Below are 21,635 nucleotides of genomic sequence, written 5' to 3' on the forward strand. Positions count from 1 at the left end.
ATAAGTATTTTTCAGTTCGTGGTTAAAGTAATGTCCGACCTTGATAAATAACGAGGTTGGAAACGGATAATTCGAATAAACTATGCATGAATGCATCGAAATTCGAGCCTAAATCCAAACCATGTTTGTATGCATAAATAAACATAACCGGTCCATCAATTATAAAAATATGCAAAATATTTCGAGCCAAGAAATGTAAGCATATAAAAGAATAATAAAGGGAATTGTGTCAGCCCTGTGGGCATAAGTTAAAATAATTACAGAAATAATGGGACGCAGCCCCGAAAACTGATCTCCCCGAGGTCAGATTCAAAGAAGAGGAGTCTCCTTGGCCTTCTCAGCATCAGTGGCACCGGACCCCTCAGGACGAATAGCATGACTATCCTCCTGAGCTCCCTCCGAAACGGTACTCGGAGCAGCTTTATCCTTCTCGAGCTGCTCAGCCTCTTCCTTCTCGAGCCGAGCATTCCATCGTTCGAGGAAGGACGCCTCGAGGGGACCCAAAAAACTGGTGTCCAGTTCTTCGTTATAGGCCCACATCCGGTACATGGCTGAATCGACCGCCGTTTCCTTCTTTTCTTTGAACTCGGCAGTAAGGCGGGTTTTGATATCCTCCATGAGGTCGAGGGTGACGGCCTTGTCTTCCTCGAGCTTCTTATTAGTCTCCCGAAGCTGGATGTTATCTCTCTTTTGCTCCTCGAGTTCATTTTTCAGCTTCCCAAGCTCCTTGGCCATTTCCTCACGCTCCTTAACCACTGCCTCGAGCTTAATGTTCGCCGCCTTCAGGTCATCATTCGCTCTAAGGTGGAGGTCCCTCTCCTCTTGGGCAAGGGTCCTGCTCGAATGGACCTCGTTATTCAGCTCGTAATTGAGCTGGGCAGTGAAAGCAAGAGCCTGAAAAAAGGAAGAAACCATCATTAGCCTCGAGACAGTATGAATGTAAGCAAAGGGAATATAGGATACTTACCGCGGCAATGTGCTCGATACTCTTCTCGTACAGGACAGTGCGGTCCCGAGTGCTAGTTAGACACTGCCACTGAGGAGCCTCAAAATTTCCGTAGCTCTGGCCAATCCGGGACATTACATCCGAGATCAGCGTAGACCCGTGAGGACCGACGGCATTATCCACCACATACGAATCCATATGGGTGGAAATGGTTAGCTTCTGAGCTCGGGAAGCAGAAGGTCTTTTGACGAGCTGGGTAGAAGGCATTTGACCCGCCACAGGAGGTTGGGATTCGACCACGGCAGCGATACCAGTCTGCGAGGCCGGCGCCACCACAGAGACGACGGCCTGCGAGGGTGGTATCGTCGTGGGGACGTTAGTCTGGCCAGTCGACGCAGCAGCAGAGCTCGAAGCCGGCGGGGGAGGAGGAGGCGTTTTCCTAGATCTCTTGGAGCTTTTCCCAGGCTGACTGGTTGTCAGTCCCCTTGCCCTGGGGCGCTTGCTCCTCTTGGCACCCGCATTGTCGATGAGGGCGTCGAGGTCGGAGTCCATGTTGCCTGCACAAGTCATCACAGTGAGTCAGTAAAAGAAATACAAGTTACTTCAACACTATATAGAGTGGTGAAAGAAAAAACCTAATTGGAACTTTCCCCCGAGCTTGATCTTGGGGACCATGAAATTCCCCCGTCTTCAGAAGAGGCGGGGGGAGGGCCTTCCCTATAAGTTGGTGATAACCTCGAAAGGTCCCTATAATCATTGGTCCCATACTGCACAGCTATCCCATTCCACATCTCGTCCGTGGTATACATAGTGTCGTATTTCCCGAGCCCACTATCAAACCTATGGACACAGTCATCTACCCAACTCCATATGTAGAAGTGGTATCTATCCTGTGGGCGCGAGACTAGTCTATTGGGCCTGTGTTTTAATAAAGTGGGAGACCACATTCGCGAAGTAGGAAGGGTTTTACCTCCATCGGAGTCCGAACCCGAGGCTTCGTCATTTGCCTCGTTCCCTGACCGCGGACTTCTCGAGCGAATTGGGAGAGATGCTTTCCTTTCCCTCCTCGGAGGAAGGATGCCTGTGGGCAGAGGCACTTCCTCCCAGCGTTCATATTTGTTACTGGACCAGTCAGAGGTTGACTGGCCCTGTCCCAACAAGCCACAAGCTTGAAGCTTGTCCTCATGTAGCAGAAATGAGAGAGACCTCCTGCCATAAGGGAGTTGGAGCAGGCTCTCTCTGTGCTCCTTCATTGTCTCGTCAGGGGTGGGACGCTGAAAGTTAGCTGAAAGGCGAGATACACTTCAACTAAACATGGATTCAAGGGCTAAAAATTTGAGCTCAAAAATAGAAAATAACGGGAATACTTACGAATTCGCCTAAACGAACGATGTCGAGACGGGAACAGACCGTCTGTCCAGAAAAAAGCCCTCTTGAAGTCAGGAGGATGGTTTGGAAGATCTTCAAAGATTTTTGTCTCTTTGGGGTAGCTCGAAAGATAGTAGAAACCATCTCCTCCCCGAGCTCGGGAGGGATTACTCTTCAAGAAAAAGAGATATAAAATCTCTTGGGGTGAAGGTCCTGTCCACCCCTGCTCGTGAAACAAGGACCTCAGGGCAGACAGCACCCTGTATGAATTGGTGTTGAGTTGGAATGGAGCCAACCCAACGAAATCGATAAAGTCCCCGAAAAAGGACTCCAGGGGCAGCAAAGCTCCTGCCTTTAGGTGTTCCTGGCTCCAGGCCGCGTATTTCACACTGGAATCGCAGCCCCCAGGAGCGAAGCAGCTCCGTTCATGCCTTGTCGGAGCTCGACACTTCAGTGTGTCTAGCGAGCTAAGGCCATGAATGGCCAGGATGTCAGTTATCTGGTCGGAGGTGGTAACCGAGTTCTGGTAGAATTCGGCTTCAAACATCTCCCTCCTAGGTTGCGAAGACGAAGGCTCCGCCATTAGGGAAAACTGGAGTTCCCCCGGGTGGTATGCTACCGTGACTTTTAACGCGGGGTCGAGGGGAACTGGCCTAGGTCCGGGGTTCGGCTCCGGATAGATGGCTTCTCGGAGAACCCTTCTCTTCTTTTCGATGACCTCGTCTATCTGGCGACGATAGTGGGCTCGAATGTCTTCTTGCTCCCGTGCAATCTCGTATTCTTTAATCCGACGCTGGTTCCGGGCAAAGATCGATTCCGGGCTCGGAGATTTGGGCTCGTAAGGAATTGCTCGTAGTGACCCCCACCGTCTTTCCGGATTCTGTGACATCTAACGAGAAAGAAAAAATGGTGAGGGCCATGCATGCAAGGATCACGAGCTCGACAGAATGAGCTCGGAGATTTAAGGACAAGAAACTAAGAATTTAGACCCTCACTAAGGGGTCAGAGCGCGTGTTCCACAGGGAAGAAAAAGAACGTGGATGATTTTTTGAAAATCCCAAAGTTCAAGGGAAAGAAAGGTGGCGGTTAGCCAGGAAAGGGCTTTTTCGGGTTTCGTGTAATTGTCAAGAATAAGGGTTTTTACCCGAAAACTTGGTGTACAAGAAACATAGCCTAAAATTTTCAAAACCCAGAAAGTTGAATCAAAACCCAGAAAGTTGAAACCACATTCAAACGTCGAATCTGGATATAAACCAGAGACGAACTTCCAGAGTGAAAATCCAGAAAACCTAAAAACCTATCGGTTCAAACCCTCCTATCGCATCATGCTAAGAACGTAAACTAACATACACAGCAAGCACAGTATAAAAGGAACAACAAAAATGGCGTACTTACACAGTGATGGGGAGTGCAGCGAAATCGTCGAGTGGAGAAGAGGTTGCAGGAAAGAACTCACTGACTCGTACAAACCAGGATTCTTTTGTTTCTTCGGCCTGGAAAACATGCAATGAGCATAAACTGTGGTAAGAGGTTTAGGGAGTGTTTTTCTTTTTTCTGGTCTGTGATGAGCAAATGTGAAGAAGACGAAGAGGGGGTCTTGTATAAATAGGTGGGAAAACTGAATTAATCAGGAGCGTTGATTAAAATCCTCAACAGATCGAATGGAGGGGAGTCGATGATAAGATGGCACCGAAAAGCTGTCAGACGAACGATCGTGGGCATGTTCCCAAGGTACTCAAGTACCTAAAGTGAGCAATACCCATCTGGCACGTGTCCGTTTTTAAGAGTGTGACGGTATGGTTCCCGAAAAGAGTAGTTCAAAAGTTTCCTTCTCTTAGGATTCGAACAAATACTTTTGAGGGGGCAAAATGTTATACCCAGATTTCGAGCCATAGCAATTATGACCTCGAAAGCTGAGTTCACATTAAATGGTCTCGTGAGGGTTAGGGTATGCTCTACGATTGTAAATCAGAGCCTGCAAAGTATGATACAGACCTCGAATATGGTGACCTCGAAATGATCTCGATCTCGAAGGATAGCTCTGTGAGCCCCTCATCTTTAGGAACAACTTCGGAGCAGGGATCTCGAGCTCGATATGCTATCTCGAAAGCAATGTCAGCTCGGGAAATGTCAGTGGCTCGCACAATGACGTGAAACCTGGGACGCTGAAGCCTTGGAGATACGCTATGATCACCTTGAATATCTACAAGTATTGTAAATATGGGATGTAATCCTCATTTATTGATGTAAATCCCCAAGAATCGTGGGATATTATTTAGTCAGTTATGCGTTTCCTGATCTTTGGGGAACGTTTCCTTTTATATCTGATTATTGGCATTTAAGGCCATTTATTTTTATTCACAAAAGAGTAACTACCCAAAATATGTGGGATAGTATTCTGCATCCTTCTCTATAAATAGAGAAGTCATGCACCATTGTAAAGGACCGAATTTCTGATTCTTGAGAGAAAACTCTGGAGAATTCATGCTAAAGAATTGTTCAGAGATAATCTTGAGATTAATAACAGAGACTCGTGGACTAGGCAGATTTAACTGCTGAACCACGTAAAAATCGTGTGTCTGATTCGTTTGTTTGTTTTTAGCCATTGTCTTTAATTGTTTACGTGCTCTCTTCTTTTATCTGTTGACGAAAAACGGCGTCAACAAAACTTTCAATGCATGTTGTAGAATTTGATTGTTTAACACTTGTGTCTGCTTACACTATGTGACATACCTTTTACAATGACATTCTGTCTTTATTAGAGGATATAGCAAGTATGTTATCTAGATTTACAGGAGTGCCAATTAATGTGGCTGTTCATGGATTGGTTGTGCAAGGTCTTAGGATGGATAGACAACTTGTTAATTAGACGTTATCGATAACTTTCTTCGAGATATTAATTTAGTCTTTTTAGGTTGTATGACATTATATTTTTTTCAATGAAGCTTTTCATTGACACAACTATGTTTGATTTGAAGTTTTTAAAATGAAGGTAAACTTGATAGTTTATAATTTGAAAAACAATGAAAATGAGATCCAACTCCATATGAATCTCATTTATCAATTTTAAATTAATATGATATCCACATATTTCATTCAAGATTCTTTATTATTGTGGTATAACAGTGTAAAACACAAGAAACACATAAAAAATTAAGAGAAATGATAGGAAATGACCCAAAATAAAACCATCAAGAAGCTAATGTCCTCATTTTTAAAATTGTAGATAAATGACCTTTTTACATTGTTGATTACCTAAATTGCCATTTTTTATAATTTATTTATTTATTTAGGACCCCTGTATGAGAAATTATAGGAAATGACCCAAAATAAAACCATCAAGAAGCTAATGTCTTCATTTTTAAAATTATAGATAAATGACCATTTTACATTGTTGATTACCTAAATTGCCTTTTTTTTATAATTTATTTATTTATTTAGGACTGTATGACTTTAATATAGTGGTATATGTATATTAGTTTTGTTTAATTAGTTTTGTTTTTAAAGTTATATTGATTTTTTAAGTTTTTTATAGGTTGTTGGTATATTATTTTCCAATTAATGTATATGTTTTTTGTGGTATGATATATACTTTTTTTTGTGATATTTAATTTCTATTTTATTATACATAGTAGTAGTATATAATTTTGTATCATAGTATATACATTTTAATGATAGTATATAACTTTGTTAGCATATTATATACATTTTTTAGTAATAATTTTGTAAGTTTTGATGGTATATTATTTTTCAACTCAATATATATATTTTGTGGTATGATATATTATTCAACAACTCATAAAAAACAAAAAAAAATCAAAATAACTTTAAAATAAAAACTAATTAAACAAAACTAATATACATATACCATAATATTAAAATATTTAGAATAAAATAGTAATTTGTTAAATGGTATATTTGGTAATATGTGATATTAAATAGATGATTAGGCTATTTTACTACAAAATTAAAAACATGGACATTTACCTTACTTTCAAACAACATTAAAAGTCATTTTGCACCATGCCCCAAAAATTAACTTCAAAAGACCAAAACATAAAATAAATATATAAAACAAAAATAACTCTAGAAAATAACAAAAATACATCAGCCTTGAATAGGCTCTCTCTCTTTATTCTTTGCCCCCTCTGTCTCTCTCATTATTAATTTTATTTGTATAATCAATATGACAACAATAAATTAATTATGTATAATAATAAACTCATTATCCTCCTACTCATGCATACTCTTAGACACAAATAGAGCAATATCTAATTAATTAACTCGAGAGGGGAGTACTGCAGGGCTTCGGGTTTAGAGTCCCTTCCGCGGTAGGGTTAACATTCTTACACTCAGATTGGATTGGGCCTTCACTTCCGGTGTACTTCAAATCAATGTCCGAAACGACGACGTTCTCGCATGGTAATTTGAGGCTGCACAGCAGCTTCCAGCCAAGGGGTGTAGACGAGGTTCCCCTAATTTTCTTGAAGGATACGTTACTGATCTTAACTTTTGATGGGCCCGGGTTCTTGCAATTGGCAGCGGGGCAGTATTCTTGATCAATCAACACGGGGTTGCCCACGTTCTCCATGATTATGTCCTCGAAGTGCATATCTGTGGCTGATCCGGGTTTAGAGTCGGGCCAGGTCTTGATACGGACACCGTTCATGGTGTTCTTCATCGTGCAGTTGGTCACGAAGACCCCTACTACGGGCTCTTCATTTGGATACTTTCCCAGGCTGCCGACGCTGATGCCGTGGCCTGGTCCGCACGTAACCTTTGTAATTGTAATGTTCTTGGTGCCGTCCCCAATGGAGATGCAATCGTCGCCAGTTTCGATTATGGTGTCAATGATCTTAATGCCGCTCGACCTGCCAACATGGATTCCGTCGGTGTTGAGGCTTTCCTTGGGTGCAATCACATGGAAGTTTTGGAAGGTAAGGTTGTTGCAGCCCAGAACATTGACGTGGAACTGCTTGCTATCTTTCGTTGTCACATCTTGGACTATTGAGTTTTTCACGAAGTTGAACCTCAAATTCTGAAGTTTTTATATTTATAATAATAATAATAATGAAAATAGTTAATTATTATTATTATTAGTTTTGAAAATGAACATGTTATATCTCTTACTTACCATGGGAACGTTGCCGCAATACTCTTGAGCGTCACACTTTTTACCCCAAGTCGATTGGCCTTGACCGTCGAATATTCCTTTACCAGAAACGGTGAGGAAATCAACGTTGTCAAAATTCACCCAAGTGTCACCGGATTTGTAACCAGGTCCTCCTACTTGTGGGGCTTGCAATGTGCCTTCCAAATTGAACTCAATTGGAGCCTTGCAAGGTCCCACTAGCGGTGCTGCCGATACTTTGAATACCCCTTTCGGTACCACCACTTTACTTGCGGTTGGTGATGCACAAGCGGCTTTCCAAGTTTTTAACAAAGCCTATAGATATAAAATAATCTCTTATATTACCTCATGCATGTAATAATCAAATTTGTAAAAGTTGTTTATCATTATTACCTCAGCATTATCGGGACTACCGGGTGCTGCACCATTTTTTGTCACATCGAAGACTTCGGCCGTGGCATGGGATGCCAGCATTCCGAAAAAAGCTATTAGAACAATGTTTATGTTGAGATCCATGACTTGTGTACTTCTACAACCTCCGTATTTCTTTGAAACAAATTATTCAAGTGATGATATATGGATGAAATGTTGTTTCCATCTGACTCACCTTATATAGGGTACATTATTAAGTTTAAGACTTGTCTCTGATTTCTTCTTTAACCTATTGTGAGTAAAATTCTCATACTCTTTTACTATTTTGGGGTCAATTTCTCCAAAATTAGCTTTTCATTGTTCATTTTATTTCTTACGAAGCCACCACTATTTGCGTCCATCGTATTGCCTCTTTCTTCGCAAGTGAAGAATTACCGTGTTTGCTCTATTTTCTTTACTTATTATTCTATTTGAGGGATCTTTACTTATTATAGTTTTTTTTATGTGGGGTTTACTTATTATCGTTAAACCATCATTTAATCATTTCTTTAAAAGAAGAAAGAGAAAATTCTACAATATTTAGAATAGAGCTGTAAATACGGGCCAGACTTTCTAGCACGACACGAAACCAGCACGAACACGATACGACACAAAAAAAATGGGCTTGGGCCAGGCACAACACGACATGAGCCTGAGCACGGCACGCACGACAAGCCCGAAGGCATGACACGAAAGCACGAACAAACTAGCCCGAAAGCACGACACAATAAAAAGCTTGATATTTTGACATTAATAATCATAATAAATTTTTCTTTGTTAATTATTTATAAATTAAAATGATAATAAAAGTCTATTATTTTCTCAATGTTTATATTTTTATAATTGTATTAATTTTTTTTAAGAATTGTGAGTTAAATTTTTTAGTATTTATTAGTAGGTATTCAAATTTTAATAATTATCTTAGATATAATTTTGTGTAAAGTATTGTTAAAAAATATATAAAAATATCTAGAACTATAATTTAAATAAAGAAATGTATTTGGATTGGTGCTGAGTCCATTGATCCTTAAAGAGGAGGTGGATGGTTCAATTCTCCATCCTCACTTTTTTTTGCAATAAGAAAAGTGGGCCGGCACGACATGAGTCCGGCCCATTGGCCGTGCTGGACTTACTTTTTCAAATATGGATCAGGCCGGCCTGACACGAATTGAATATGAGTCCGGCCCGAATTATTCGGAGGCACGAAAATGTGAGTCGGGCTAGGCCGGCCCACATTTACAGTTCTAGTTTAGAATACAACTAAAAGTTCCACTACAAAATTAAAGGTTCAAATCAGGACTAATTAATAAGTCATAAAAATTTAATTTATTGCAATCGTCATTTGGTTAGTTTTTTGTTTTTTCTTGTTTGATTTTTTATTTTTTGAAGAATATCTGGGTTTTCAAGATAACACATAATTGGTTTGTAAAAAATTGTTAGTTATTTTTAATTTAATATATTATATTCTTACTAGTTATTATATTATATTTTACTAATTGTATTTTAATAACTTCTTATCTATGAAACATCTTGTTGTCAAAATATTTTTAATGTGTTCTTCATTGTTCTACTGGTATTTCATGTGTGTTATTAGTATACTTGCCTGGACGCTTTACTTATACCTTTTTTCAAAGAACCAAAGGCTTAGCCTTCGGTTCTTAAGTTATAATTTTACTTCTGACTTTCCTATAATTCATATATCTATATCTATAATATTTATTTACTATATTCTACTTCGTTCTTCTATTATTACTTTTAATTTCATGATACTAATGTTGGTTTTTTTTATGTTTTATTTTGTAGGATGTTTCTCATTGGTCCAAGCAAAATGTGTGGCGTTGATGGTAGGATTGGATTTGATTCTATCAATGAGACTTTCAGTGTATGTTTAGAGTTCGATTGTTTAGCACTTGTGTCCGCGTATACTAAGTGCCATACCTTTTACAATGACCTTGTATCCTTATTAGAGGATATAGCAAGTATGTCATCCAGATTTCCAAGAGTGTCCCTAATTCATGTTCATCGTTCAACCAATTAATGTGGCTGCTCATATATTGATTGTACAGGCTCTTAGGATGGATAGACAACTTGTTAGTTAGATGTTATCTCTGACTTTCTTCAGAATATTAATTTAGTCTTTTTAGGTATGACATTATATTTTTTTAATGAAGTTTTTCATTGACACAACTTTGTTTGATTTTAAGTTTCTAAAATGAAGGTAAACTTGATAGTTAATAATTTGAGAAACAATGAAAACGAGATCCAACTCCATATGAATTTCATTTATCAATTTTAAATTAATATGAAATCCACATATTTCATTCAAAATTATTTTTTATTGTGGTATAACTGTGTAAAACACAAGCTGTTTGTGACTATGCTATGCCAGGTACCAAAAACAGGGCAAAGATGAAAGCCTGAAAAGCTATATCCACATCTTACTTTCAGCAATCAAACATGTCTTTTAACAATTGTTTAGAGCCATATATAATCATAAAAGCAGCTTAATCAGTTAGCTACCACCTTCGAATATAAGATAATACCTTCTTGAATGGTTTTCACTCCAGGGAGGACTTTTGCAAGACTCTATGCTTCTAAAATTTCATAGAATGAAGCATATCTACCAACTTCCTGTCATCAAAAAGTTAGATCAGATTTGAAAAATGAATAAGACTGTGGTATACAACATAAAACATTACCTGAACCTCAAGCAACAAACATTCATTGAAGAGAATTAAAGATGTCGATTCAACTCTGACGCCCAAAAAGAAGAAGAAACAAATTAGAAGAGAACAAAAACCAACAATAAAGGAAAGAAAGTAAAACTTTTAATACGATTTTATGGCTCAAAAATCTGGAAAACAAGGCTGAATAAATTAAACTCAAACAATATAAAATTAGTCGTGACGACTATATCAGCCGTATATATGTCTGACTACAAGAAAGACAAGAAGAAAAATCAATTTCTAAAGTCAGAATGTAAAGGTTAAGTCAAAGAAAGCACCGCATGAAGAAATGCAAAATGATCATGACATCCAAATGAGCTCAGGTAGTACCAGGTACAGCAGGAAGATTGTATCAAGTTTTTTTCTATATTTCTACTAGTATTTACTCACAACTCATTTCAGTTTGAAAACCTGTTTGAGTATGTTCCTTATGGACTCACCGTTTATGTTCCTGCTCTCGTGTAAAATGCTGCCAGAACTTGACAGTTGAAGCAAATCAAACTGCATTTTAGATCTTAGCCTACCATTACATTAATGCTTATGATTTTCTTCAGAATAATTTGAATGGAAAAAGAATTAGAAATTACAAAAAATAGAACACCCAATTCAAACAAATTTACAAAGATAGGGATAGCGCATACCAATTGTAGTCACAAACAGCACATCTTCTGAAGTTCTGTGTTTAGTAATTACTAAATTAATTGAACCATTTGAATTAATTTAAGTGTGAAATGGTAATTAACTGTTTACACAGATTTCAGTTCTGTTGGGACAGAATCCGAACTTGTCACGACAGAAACTGAACACAATAAAAAGACAGTGCAAAACAACAAAAAATAAAACAAATTTTTACAAGGTTCAGAAACCATTTAAGATAGCCTACTCCTTGGGGCCATACCCAGAGAATAAAACCAATTAATAAAGAATCACAAGTACAAAATATTGACTTAAACAAAATAAGACTTCCTCTTGAGATTTGCCACAACTTTGTTGTACTACTCTTCACTAATCTGATCTTGATTGAAACGCTCAACCACTTGAACTCCCTTCAATGGCCAGCGAGTGCTTGCATCCTCCCGACGCAAGGCTTGTAAAAAACCTCTCCCGAAGACTACAAACGTCATGTTCAAATTACAATGTGTATTCACTCATGAACATGGTATAACTCACCACTAAAAACTAAACACACATATTTCTACAAGATCACGTGAATACTTATGATCTTGAATACAAAGAGGAACTCTCACAAATATTACAATTATGCTCACAAATCATGCATCTAAGAGTTTACTTTTCTCAATGCCTTTAGAGCCCTATTTATAGAGTCATTTTTCATGCTCATAAAGGCTGAGAAAGAATTCTTTTAATAAAGGCAAGAATAATTGAATATATTCTTGATTGATGAAGAGTTGCCTTTTTTAGAAGATGCCAATCCGACAGATACGATTTTGGTGGGGACAGCTCAGACCTGTGTCGGATCCAAAACAAGCTCAAAAAGGAAACAACAATTAATGACATTAAGGATTCAGTTTCCTGATTTTCAATTATTGAGCTGCATGAATATGTAAACAAATAATCTAGAAATGACTTTGGGTAAGAATTGAATATTTGCAATATAAAACTTCCCTTTATAAACAAATTGAGACAATATAAAGCTAAATAAGAAAGCTAATTATTATCCGAAATTCACAAAAAGGAAAGTGAATTTCTGAAAATTACAATAAAGGAAAACAACCAATTTATCTTTTAAGAAAAAGATATTTCTATAAAAATGCCGATTATAGGATTTACAATCTCCCCCTTTGGAAATTTTATAGACAAAGAATATCTATTTTTTAAAAGATTCTTACAAAACACAAGTAAGTGCTTAAAATCACAAGAGTCACAAAATGACTCCTCCTGCGAAAGATAACCAAAGCACAAGATAAAACAGTTAACAAAAACCAATAAGAAACAGCAGGTCAGTCAACATAATCAATGTACCAAAAAATAGAGTAACTCTCTCACCCCCTCATTGTCTAAGAAAATGCCAAAGAACAAAGGAAACTAAACCAAAAGAAAGACACATCTAGTGTTCTTATACATTTATGAAAAGTAAATAAAAAAAGATCGAAAGGATCTGTAACCATCAAGGAGCAGGAGAGGGGGATGCACTGATAAGGGCCAACGAAGCAAGAATTTGGCGCTGAGTATCCTCCATGAGAGTGAACTGGTCAGAAAGACTTGTAATTCCTGTCTGGACAGAAGCGAGATCAGTCGGGACAGCAGGAGTGCCAGTCACAACATTGCCAGAACCAGGACCAGCCAGATTAATGCCTTTGACCTTTCGAGCTGTGGACGAAGCATGGTCATCTTTGACAGTGTAGGTAGGACTAACCAAAGGAGAAGTCAAGGTCTCATGGGACTTCTTCAAAGGACGCTGAGAGTCCAAAAGTTTGTAAATGACTTGTGGAAACATCAAGTGTTGACCCTTGCGTTTGGTACCACTCAAGGACATGATTTGATCAAAAATAACAGCAGCAAGATCAATTGCGACTCCAGTCCCAATTTTGAACAATAGAAAAGCCATGTCTTGAGTGATGGTGAAGGAATGAGTGGTAGGTATCCAATTAAACATTGCGAATTTGAAAAGAGCACCATAATAATGAGTGAGATCTGTGATTCGTAGAGAGGTGCTTGGTTCCCACACCATAGCTTGACCAACCAACTCGGACAACACTTGATCCTTAGCAAACTCAATAGAATCATCAATCTCAACAGGAACGAGATTGAGGGCTTTAGCAATTTCAGACGGACCAAACATATACCAATGTCCCCTAACATACACCTTATGAAACATAAAAGAAGATTAGTCCAATAACTCATCATTCAAATTTGCATAAAATTCTTAACAACCCGAGGCACAAACCTAGACATAGATCGCAACCAGCCCCTTTCTTCTAAAGTAAGTAAGACCCCAAAAACACAATGAGGAGCAAAAATGAAAATTTTCTCACTAATAAAGTGACGATGCTCATAAAATTGCATGTTCTTCTCATTATCATTAAAACAGAAAGTAAGAGAATGGGCTTTGAAAGAACCTGAGGTACGAACAGGAGTACCTTTTTGTTTAGCGAGTTTGGAAGACAATTCGGGAAATGCCAATGGTGTGGTGCCTTTTGGGTCAGATGCAATAGGAGAGGCTTCTGATGGGTCTTCTTCAAATTCAGTCTCTTCCACCAAATCATCAAGAGGAACATCAGGATTTGGCTCGGTCAAGGAAGGGTCCAACTCAGGCTGAGAGTCTTCCGTTTCAGAAGAAACATCCTCCGATGAGGTGCAAGGAGGTGGGTTGATTTTTGCCTTCAATTTAAATCTGGATAAAGGAGATGAATCAGAGATGGAGCTGATACCTTTTGTTGGAGCCACTTTGGCCTTCTTGGCTTTCTTTGTTCCATTAGCTTTGGTCTTGCGTTTACCCTTTGCCTTGGGGGTCAACACATCAAGAGATAATGACGATTCAGAGTCATGATCAGATGGATCAGACATAACTTCAGTGGAGATTGATTGGGAATGACTTATAGCCAAGGCTGGTTTGGCTTTGATTTGACCTTCGGACGAGGCGAGTGGAACCGCCGAGACTAGGATTGGCTTAGCATCCAAGTTAGGGAACGTAACTCCTTTACTTGAAGCTCCAAGAATAGTAGATCCCATAGGACCTGAAAGATCAAGAACCTTCTTTCTTGCTATGGTTTTAGGTCGACGGCCTGGTGTAGGAGAGACAGCAGGGATTGATGCTGGGACTGAAGGAGTGGCAGAGGGAACTGCTTCAGGAACTGTCTCTTACTGAGACTTCACAGATTTAGAAGATGAACCACGGCCTCGAGTCTTCATGGCTGCTAAGAATGAAACAAGTGAAACACACAAAGAAAAAAACCCTAAACACTTTGGTTATACGTGAGAGATACAAACAAGAAAACAATGAGTATGAAACAACCAAAGTGAATCCGAATATATAGAGTATTCGGTGCACAAATGAGGCAAGTTCAAAAATGGGTAACCAAAAAATGGGTTACCGGATTTTAAGTGATAAATGCCAAAATATCTCCTTTTTAAAACAAATTCTTTCACACCTCAAAATTGAAAACTTTTTGAATATTTTAGAATATATTGAGATAAAACAAATAAATTGCATCAATTAACTTTTCAAACCCTTTTTTATTTTTAAGTACACGGTTCAAAACAGATTTTATTTTATAATTTTCTTTTCGTTTATTTTATTACAAAATTGCCGAAAATAGAGTGTCAATTGCCATACCATATGTGTCCATGTAAATGCCAAGTCCTGTTCAAAAGAAACAAGATAACCATATTTTTCACAAATTAGAGAAATGAGTTATAATTCAAATACTAAGAGACCACAATTCGAAAAATATACCAATCACAAAACATATTCGAATCAATTCATTATATGTGTGAGTCTTACAACCATCTTACACAGTCTAGTCAACAGACATGCGTGTGTGCATGTGTAATCAATTTGGCATTTCTTTTTTGCCTTTTAAAGCTAGGGTCATTGCCCATATTTGGCGATTTTAGCCTTTTTCAAATTGTAACCATAATGGAGGCTATAACTCTTATACTGATGGTAGCCATTTACACTGGTAGAGTATCCTCCAATATAATTGCTAATTACCTGGTACCAACTTACTCAGTGTCGACTTTCACACATCAGTATAGGTAGCTCTTTTCCAAAATGGAGCCTGAAAAAGAAACCGGATTAAGGAATGCTCATACAAACATAATGATTTGATCGAATATAAATTGGATGGTCTATAATTTTTCAGATATGGTTTTTTATTCCAAACAAAGTATACGACTTATAATGATCATTTTCTAAAATACAAAAAATATGCTCATCAAATTTCTTCCAAACAGGACAACAGATTTACATAAACACATATGCAAGGCAAGATAATCAATTTATTGGCAATTTCAAATAAAACAAACCCCCAAGGACTTCCTGAGGGAATCAAATCTGACCGTGTCTAAAGCTTTAGTAAAAATATCTGCAATTTGTTTGTTAGTCTCAACATATTCTAAAATCAATGTTTTGTTTTCAACAAGTTCCCTAATAAAATGATGACGAATGTCAATATGTTTGGTGCGAGAGTGCTGAACAGGATTTTTGGAGATATTAATAGCACTTGTATTATCACAAAAAATGGTTAAAGTTTTAATATCAAACCCATAGTCTGCCAAGATTTGTTTCATCCACAAAAGTTGAGTACAACAGCTTCCAACAGCAATGTACTCAGCTTCGGCTGTTGACAAGGAGATGGAGTTTTGTGTTTTACTATGCCAGGAGACCAAATTGTTTCCTAAGTAAGCTTCGGCGATCATCAGTGTTTCCTGCCCAATCTGCATCACTATAATACACAAGGCTAGAATTTGTTTCTTTGGAGTACCAAATGCCTAAATCAAGAGTATTATTGATGTAACGAATAATTCTTCACTACTACAAAAAAGGATTTTTAGGACTAGCATTGCGAGTCCTAAAAAAGATTTTAGGACTCGCAGGGCGCGAGTCCTCTATTTGAGAGCCTTAAAAACTAAGGTTTTTTAGGACTCACAACGCGAGTCCTAAAAAATCTGGTTGAGTGCCTTTAATTAAGTTTTTAGGACTCGCATTGCGAGTCCTAAAAAATCTGGTTGAGTGCCTTTAATTAAGTTTTTAGGAATCGCAATGCGAGTCCTAAAAGAATGTTTTTAGGACTCGCAACGCGAGTCCTAAAAAATCTGATTGAGTGCTTTAAGTAATTTTTTAGGACTCGCATTGCGAGTCCTAAAAGAATGTTTTTAGGACTCGCAACGCGAGTTCTAAAAAATCTGATTGAGTGCTTTAAGTAATTTTTTAGGACTCGCTTTGCATGTCCTTAAAAGTAATTGTTTTTTTTTAAAAAATGCAGCTACAATTTTCATTTTGATTTATCAAAATATATCCCTTTGAGTGTCCAAAATGTATTATATATGTTAGATTTCTAAATTTTCAAAAGAAAATACAACAAAATAATTTTTTATTAATTACTCAAAAATATCATTTCAGTATTTAGTCTACTTGGCTTACAAAATCATACTACATGACAGTTTATACTACAATAAAATTATATCATCACCAAATATTAAACAAGAAATGTATACAATGTTAATGAGATATATTTTTTATTCTAAAAACTTCAACTTTCAATGTTGTCTAGTATTACGCCAAAGAAATGCATCTCAATATAGACCTGCACATTATAAAAAAGTTATTTAATTATAAATATATTATAATTCAAACTTATAGATAAGTAGACACACACATCATCATCATCATTTGGCTTTTAACAATCAAATCAAAGTGAAAATGCATAATTACGCTACACAAATTGCATTCAAATAAAATAGTTTTGACTAAATTAAACATCTAATTAAGCATCTTTTAAGAGACCCTTTTAATCATAATCCACCTCTTAATCTCTAATTTCGTTAAAACTTTAATGCAGACTTATTATTTATTATGATGTTATGGTTCAAGTGGGAAGGAGCTTAAGTGATAAGACATTAGTACTACTTAATTACTTGATTAATTAAGAAAGAAACATCACTAATTTGAATCCTATATTGGATGTATAGTAATTGGAACTTGTGATGGAAAAAGATATTAAAACTATTATATTGCACATCAAATTCTTTGTTTATTTGCAATAACTAATGTTGGTTTTTTTTTTATCTTTTTATCTTTTAGCCAGGGACATTTTATGAAACAATTTTTCGCATTGTAAATACGATCAATTTTAACATATAACTTAATCAAAATCCTCCCCACAATTACACCTATTTCACGAAACGGAACCTATAATTACTAATAAGAAGAAACAAACTCAATCCACCAAAAACACATTTACATGCAAAGAGAGGAAGATTAATTAAAAAGAAAACCAAAACCATACCAATTTGAAAGTTGAAACAAGAAATATAAGAGTGAAAAAAATAACAGAAAGACAATTGGTACGCGAGAGGAAGAGTAGAGGTTGCATCAAGCAGAGTATATTAATTTTGCCCAATTTCAGATAGCCACAAAATGGTTGTATAAGAGATAAGTACGTATAAGAGAACCGAAAGGCATTAACAACTATATTCTTAATACAAATAGAAAAATAAGATAAAAAGGAAAACATGAAGAAAAAAAAATTCATAATCTAAACCCAGAAACACCAAATACAAGCACAATTGAAAGAGAAAAGATGAGGATTTGATTCAAATTCTAGAAAGACCTATCCTGCACTTATAATCTCGAAAGCACAAATCTGTGATCACATAGTTACTCTAAATCGGCTCTTTTGAGGCTCGGATTAAGCAAATTTTGTGATTAGTAGAAAAATTTAAATTCAACTTAATTATTAATTAGGTGGTCAAATGTTAAATATCCGGATCACAAATTTATCATTGTGGCAGCCATCTTTTTCATATTTCCACACAAAACTAAGTACAAAAAAATCTATAGAAAATCGGACAACATACCCCCTAATTTACTAGCCTAGCCATATGTCACAATCAACACCATGTCAAAAAAATCAAACAACACACAAGTTTTCATCCATATATCACCGCAGCACACAAAATTCTCAGAACCTACTTCACTAAGACATGCAAGTTTTCAACCTTCCATTATCACCGCAGCACACAGAATTCCCAGAACCTACTTCACTACGGGTGAATATCTAAGATATTCAAACTCCACTAAGTACAAAAATATTTTACATATAGCCATAAATAAGAAGTCTTAACTCAACTAGGAAACTATTTTTTTATAATTCAAACTCAGATAAGCTCTAATAAAAATCTTTAAAATATATGAAAATAAAACTGCAATCAATTTCTAATTACATGAAACATGTTTGGTATTAATTACCTGTTCTACACCTTGAACTAAGGACCTTTCCTTTCTGGAAGCATCACCATGTTCAGCTTCAGCGGCCAAACTATCATGGACGTCCACAACATCCTATTAACAGTGGCAAATGTGAGAAGTAAAGGCAGTGAGAATATTTACAAAAGCAATTCATAGAAAATTCTAACACTGTACAACTTCCAGTTCTCGTGCTGCTCAAAATAAGGTGAGCTTTGTATTGGTTTGGAGAAAAATAAAAACATGAGAAGCCTATATTACTTACACATGGAAAAAAATAAACTTTGGAATGTACACCTCCCAAGACCCATACTTATTTTTCATTAATACAAAATATCACTTCATTGAGCATTGGAAGTTCATTAAAAGATACTGACCCATATGCAAGTTGAAATAATTTGCATAAACCCTATGAATAATGACATCTATCATAAGTTCACTACCCAACTTAGCTAAAATAAATATGAATAGGGAATGAGGAGATCATACCTCTAAGCTGCTGGACAAGTCCTTTAAGTGTTTTCTCTTCATTTTGTAGTTGTGATAGCTCGGCCTCATCCTTAGCTATAGTTGTTTTTGCTAGTTCAATTTCATGCTTTCTTATTGCAACACCCTCTTGAAGTCACAATTTTTTTCATCAATTTGTTCCTTGCCACTTTCCCAGCCTCCCAACATGTATTAGGGCATTTCCCTTTATCATCATACTCATCACTCCCATCACAACAGTCTGAGATTAAGGACAAGTAGATTAGAGAAGACAAGTATCCAACTCAAAACAACAATTCAGTAAAAAGATCTAATAATGGAATTTAGTTGGCATTGGAAAAAAATTGTTAAAGTCAAAGAGAAGTTCAAAGAGCTTAACTTGACTCATTTCTGTCCTAATGGAATTTATAGGACAGCTGAAGGTTACAAAGCTCTTGTTCTGAATCATCAAAAAGTATCTTGGTATAGGGAAGTTTGGAATAGAACCATCATACCTAAGCATTGATTTATCTTATGGCTTGCGGTTCTAGACAGGCTACAAATGAAAGATAGGTTATTTAGATTCAACACAACCACTAATTATCTTTGTCTTATCCGTGGTAGTAACAGAGAAACAAGAGAACATGTTTTCTTTGACTGTCATTTGAGCTTTTCTTGCTTGAGGAAAATCAAAAGCTGGCTGGAATGGAAGACAACATCTTCTACTATGCATAAGCTGCTAAGATGGATTGCTAAAGCCAGGTTATCTCAGTTATCTCAGTTCAGGAAACAAGTCCTTATGGTGGCGTTGGCAGCTATGATATACCAGATTTGGTGGTGTAGAAATGAGGCACTATGGAATCAAAAAGTTTATACAGCAAATATAATTGTTCAAAGGATTAAATTTAATGTAAAGTACAAAATTAGAAGTATAATGCCTAACAATGTTCAGTTGATAGAAAGAACTTGGTTTGAGAAATTGTAATAGTTTTCAGTCAGGTTTTTCTTACCTTGGCTGTTGAGTTGTAAATTAAAAGTTAGTAATACACTAATCTTATTTAACATAAAAAAAAAAGATCTAATAATTCTATATTACATCCTACATGCATGCCACATTTAATAAAACATGATAATCAGAGAAAAAAAAAAGGCTCATTACGATTGAATACCCATTACTAATTCAATAAGATTTTTTTTTATCCCTGATCAATGACATAGTTTCTTCTAAAATCACAATCCTCTCCAAAGAAAGAACTCAAAATATAAGAAAATTAAACTAGGAAAATGGAACATAGAAGGAAAAACTCGTTCTTGCTTCTATACAAGTTATTAAAGCAGTAAATTTAAAGCTACTTACCGCATATACCATCATTCACTCTAGTAGAATAACACTTTAGGAGCATGCCCTGCATTTTGACAATAGAATCTTCCATTTGGACAAGCAGATGTTCCTACAACCCACAAAACAAATATGCATAGCATTTATCAAAATCAGTAAATCACATAGACACCCAATAGAAAAGTATAACATTTCACCAAACAATGCAATGAAAAGAAAGGGGAAAGAAAAACCAAATGAATGATATACAAACTGCAGTAAATTAGCAAGTATAATAACAAAAAAAAAACCCATCCCCATAAGAAATCAGATGCATCTTTCACCTAATATAGATAAATAATCAAATTCAGTAAAATATAGGAGAGGAAGATGATACCAGGCTCGTCGGTGCCATCGGGGCAGTCGCAGAAGTTGTCGTTGAGCTGGGTTTTGGTGAATTTCTTGGATCCGTCTTTACATTTGATGGAATCAGAAGACTTGTAGTATTTTTCATCTGAGTAATGAAGCCAACACCTTCAATAATCAATCATTCTTCTCATCACATATACAAACAAATATAAATTGAAATGTAAGAAAAGAGAAAGATGATTATTCTCATCACGTCATTTTTCATCTGAGGAAGATGATTCTTCTCATCACGTCGATCCCCATCCCCACCATTGAGCCCGCATCTGAGACGAGGAACACCACGAGCCCAGACCCACACCTCTTCCCCGTCACCGTCGGAAAGTGCAAGAGGCGGACAGCTTCGGACCGTTGGTTGACAGCCCTGGGCAGCGCGTATGGTGGTGAGCTCGCGGGGGTCGACGTTTTGAGGGCCGGCGGTTCGATTGGGCTGGCGCGTGTACGACTCCGGCGATGGGACGATGGCCGTTCGGGCCTGGCAGAGGCAACACAGTGAGAGAGAGAATGAGGCATCGGGAAAGATAGAGGAAAAGAGGGAGAGAGAAATGATTTTCATATTTTTTTTATTTTAAAATTTTCTTATTTATTTAATTGAAAAAAACTAATATCTAATATATAAATTCTTTTTTAGTTAACACAATTTATTTTTTATTTAAATTAAAAAAATCTTGTGTGTGTGACTGAAATAGATTTCCAAAATGTGTATTTTGATCCATTATATATTTTCAAAACAAATGAGTGTTTTTATGCTCTTATACTTAACAATTTTAAGGACTTGCTTTGAGAGTCCTTAATACTCTTTTAGGACTCGCAAAATGAGTCTTTAAAAGTCATCATGTTTTTAGGACTCGCAAAGTGAGTCCTTAAAGAGTATTAAGGACTCCCAAAGCAAGTCCTTAAAATTGTTAAGTAAA

The 21,635-nt window shown here is 36.8% G+C and overlaps 2 protein-coding genes across 2 annotated transcripts; both read right to left on the bottom strand.

Annotated features, from left to right (window-relative positions):
* Positions 1-6,373: 6,373 nt before the first annotated feature.
* LOC133815027 (exopolygalacturonase-like) lies at positions 6,374-7,961 on the bottom strand. The gene is made up of 3 exons (XM_062247921.1): positions 7,839-7,961; positions 7,449-7,760; positions 6,374-7,352 (listed from the first exon to the last, which is right to left on the bottom strand). The coding sequence occupies exons 1-3, from the start codon at positions 7,959-7,961 to the stop codon at positions 6,594-6,596; spliced, it is 1,194 nt and encodes a 397-aa protein (XP_062103905.1). The 3' UTR covers positions 6,374-6,593.
* Positions 7,962-18,731: 10,770 nt separating this feature from the next.
* Positions 18,732-21,260, bottom strand: LOC133816466 (uncharacterized). Its single transcript, XM_062248943.1, has 4 exons — positions 20,918-21,260; positions 20,693-20,809; positions 20,335-20,428; positions 18,732-19,239 (listed from the first exon to the last, which is right to left on the bottom strand). Exons 1-4 carry the CDS (start codon positions 20,927-20,929, stop codon positions 19,103-19,105), a joined length of 360 nt encoding a protein of 119 aa, XP_062104927.1. The 5' UTR covers positions 20,930-21,260; the 3' UTR covers positions 18,732-19,102.
* Positions 21,261-21,635: the final 375 nt, after the last annotated feature.

The sequence above is a fragment of the Humulus lupulus genome, chromosome 2 (genome assembly GCF_963169125.1).
Source record: "Humulus lupulus chromosome 2, drHumLupu1.1, whole genome shotgun sequence".
In the NCBI taxonomy this organism is placed as follows: domain Eukaryota; kingdom Viridiplantae; phylum Streptophyta; class Magnoliopsida; order Rosales; family Cannabaceae; genus Humulus; species Humulus lupulus.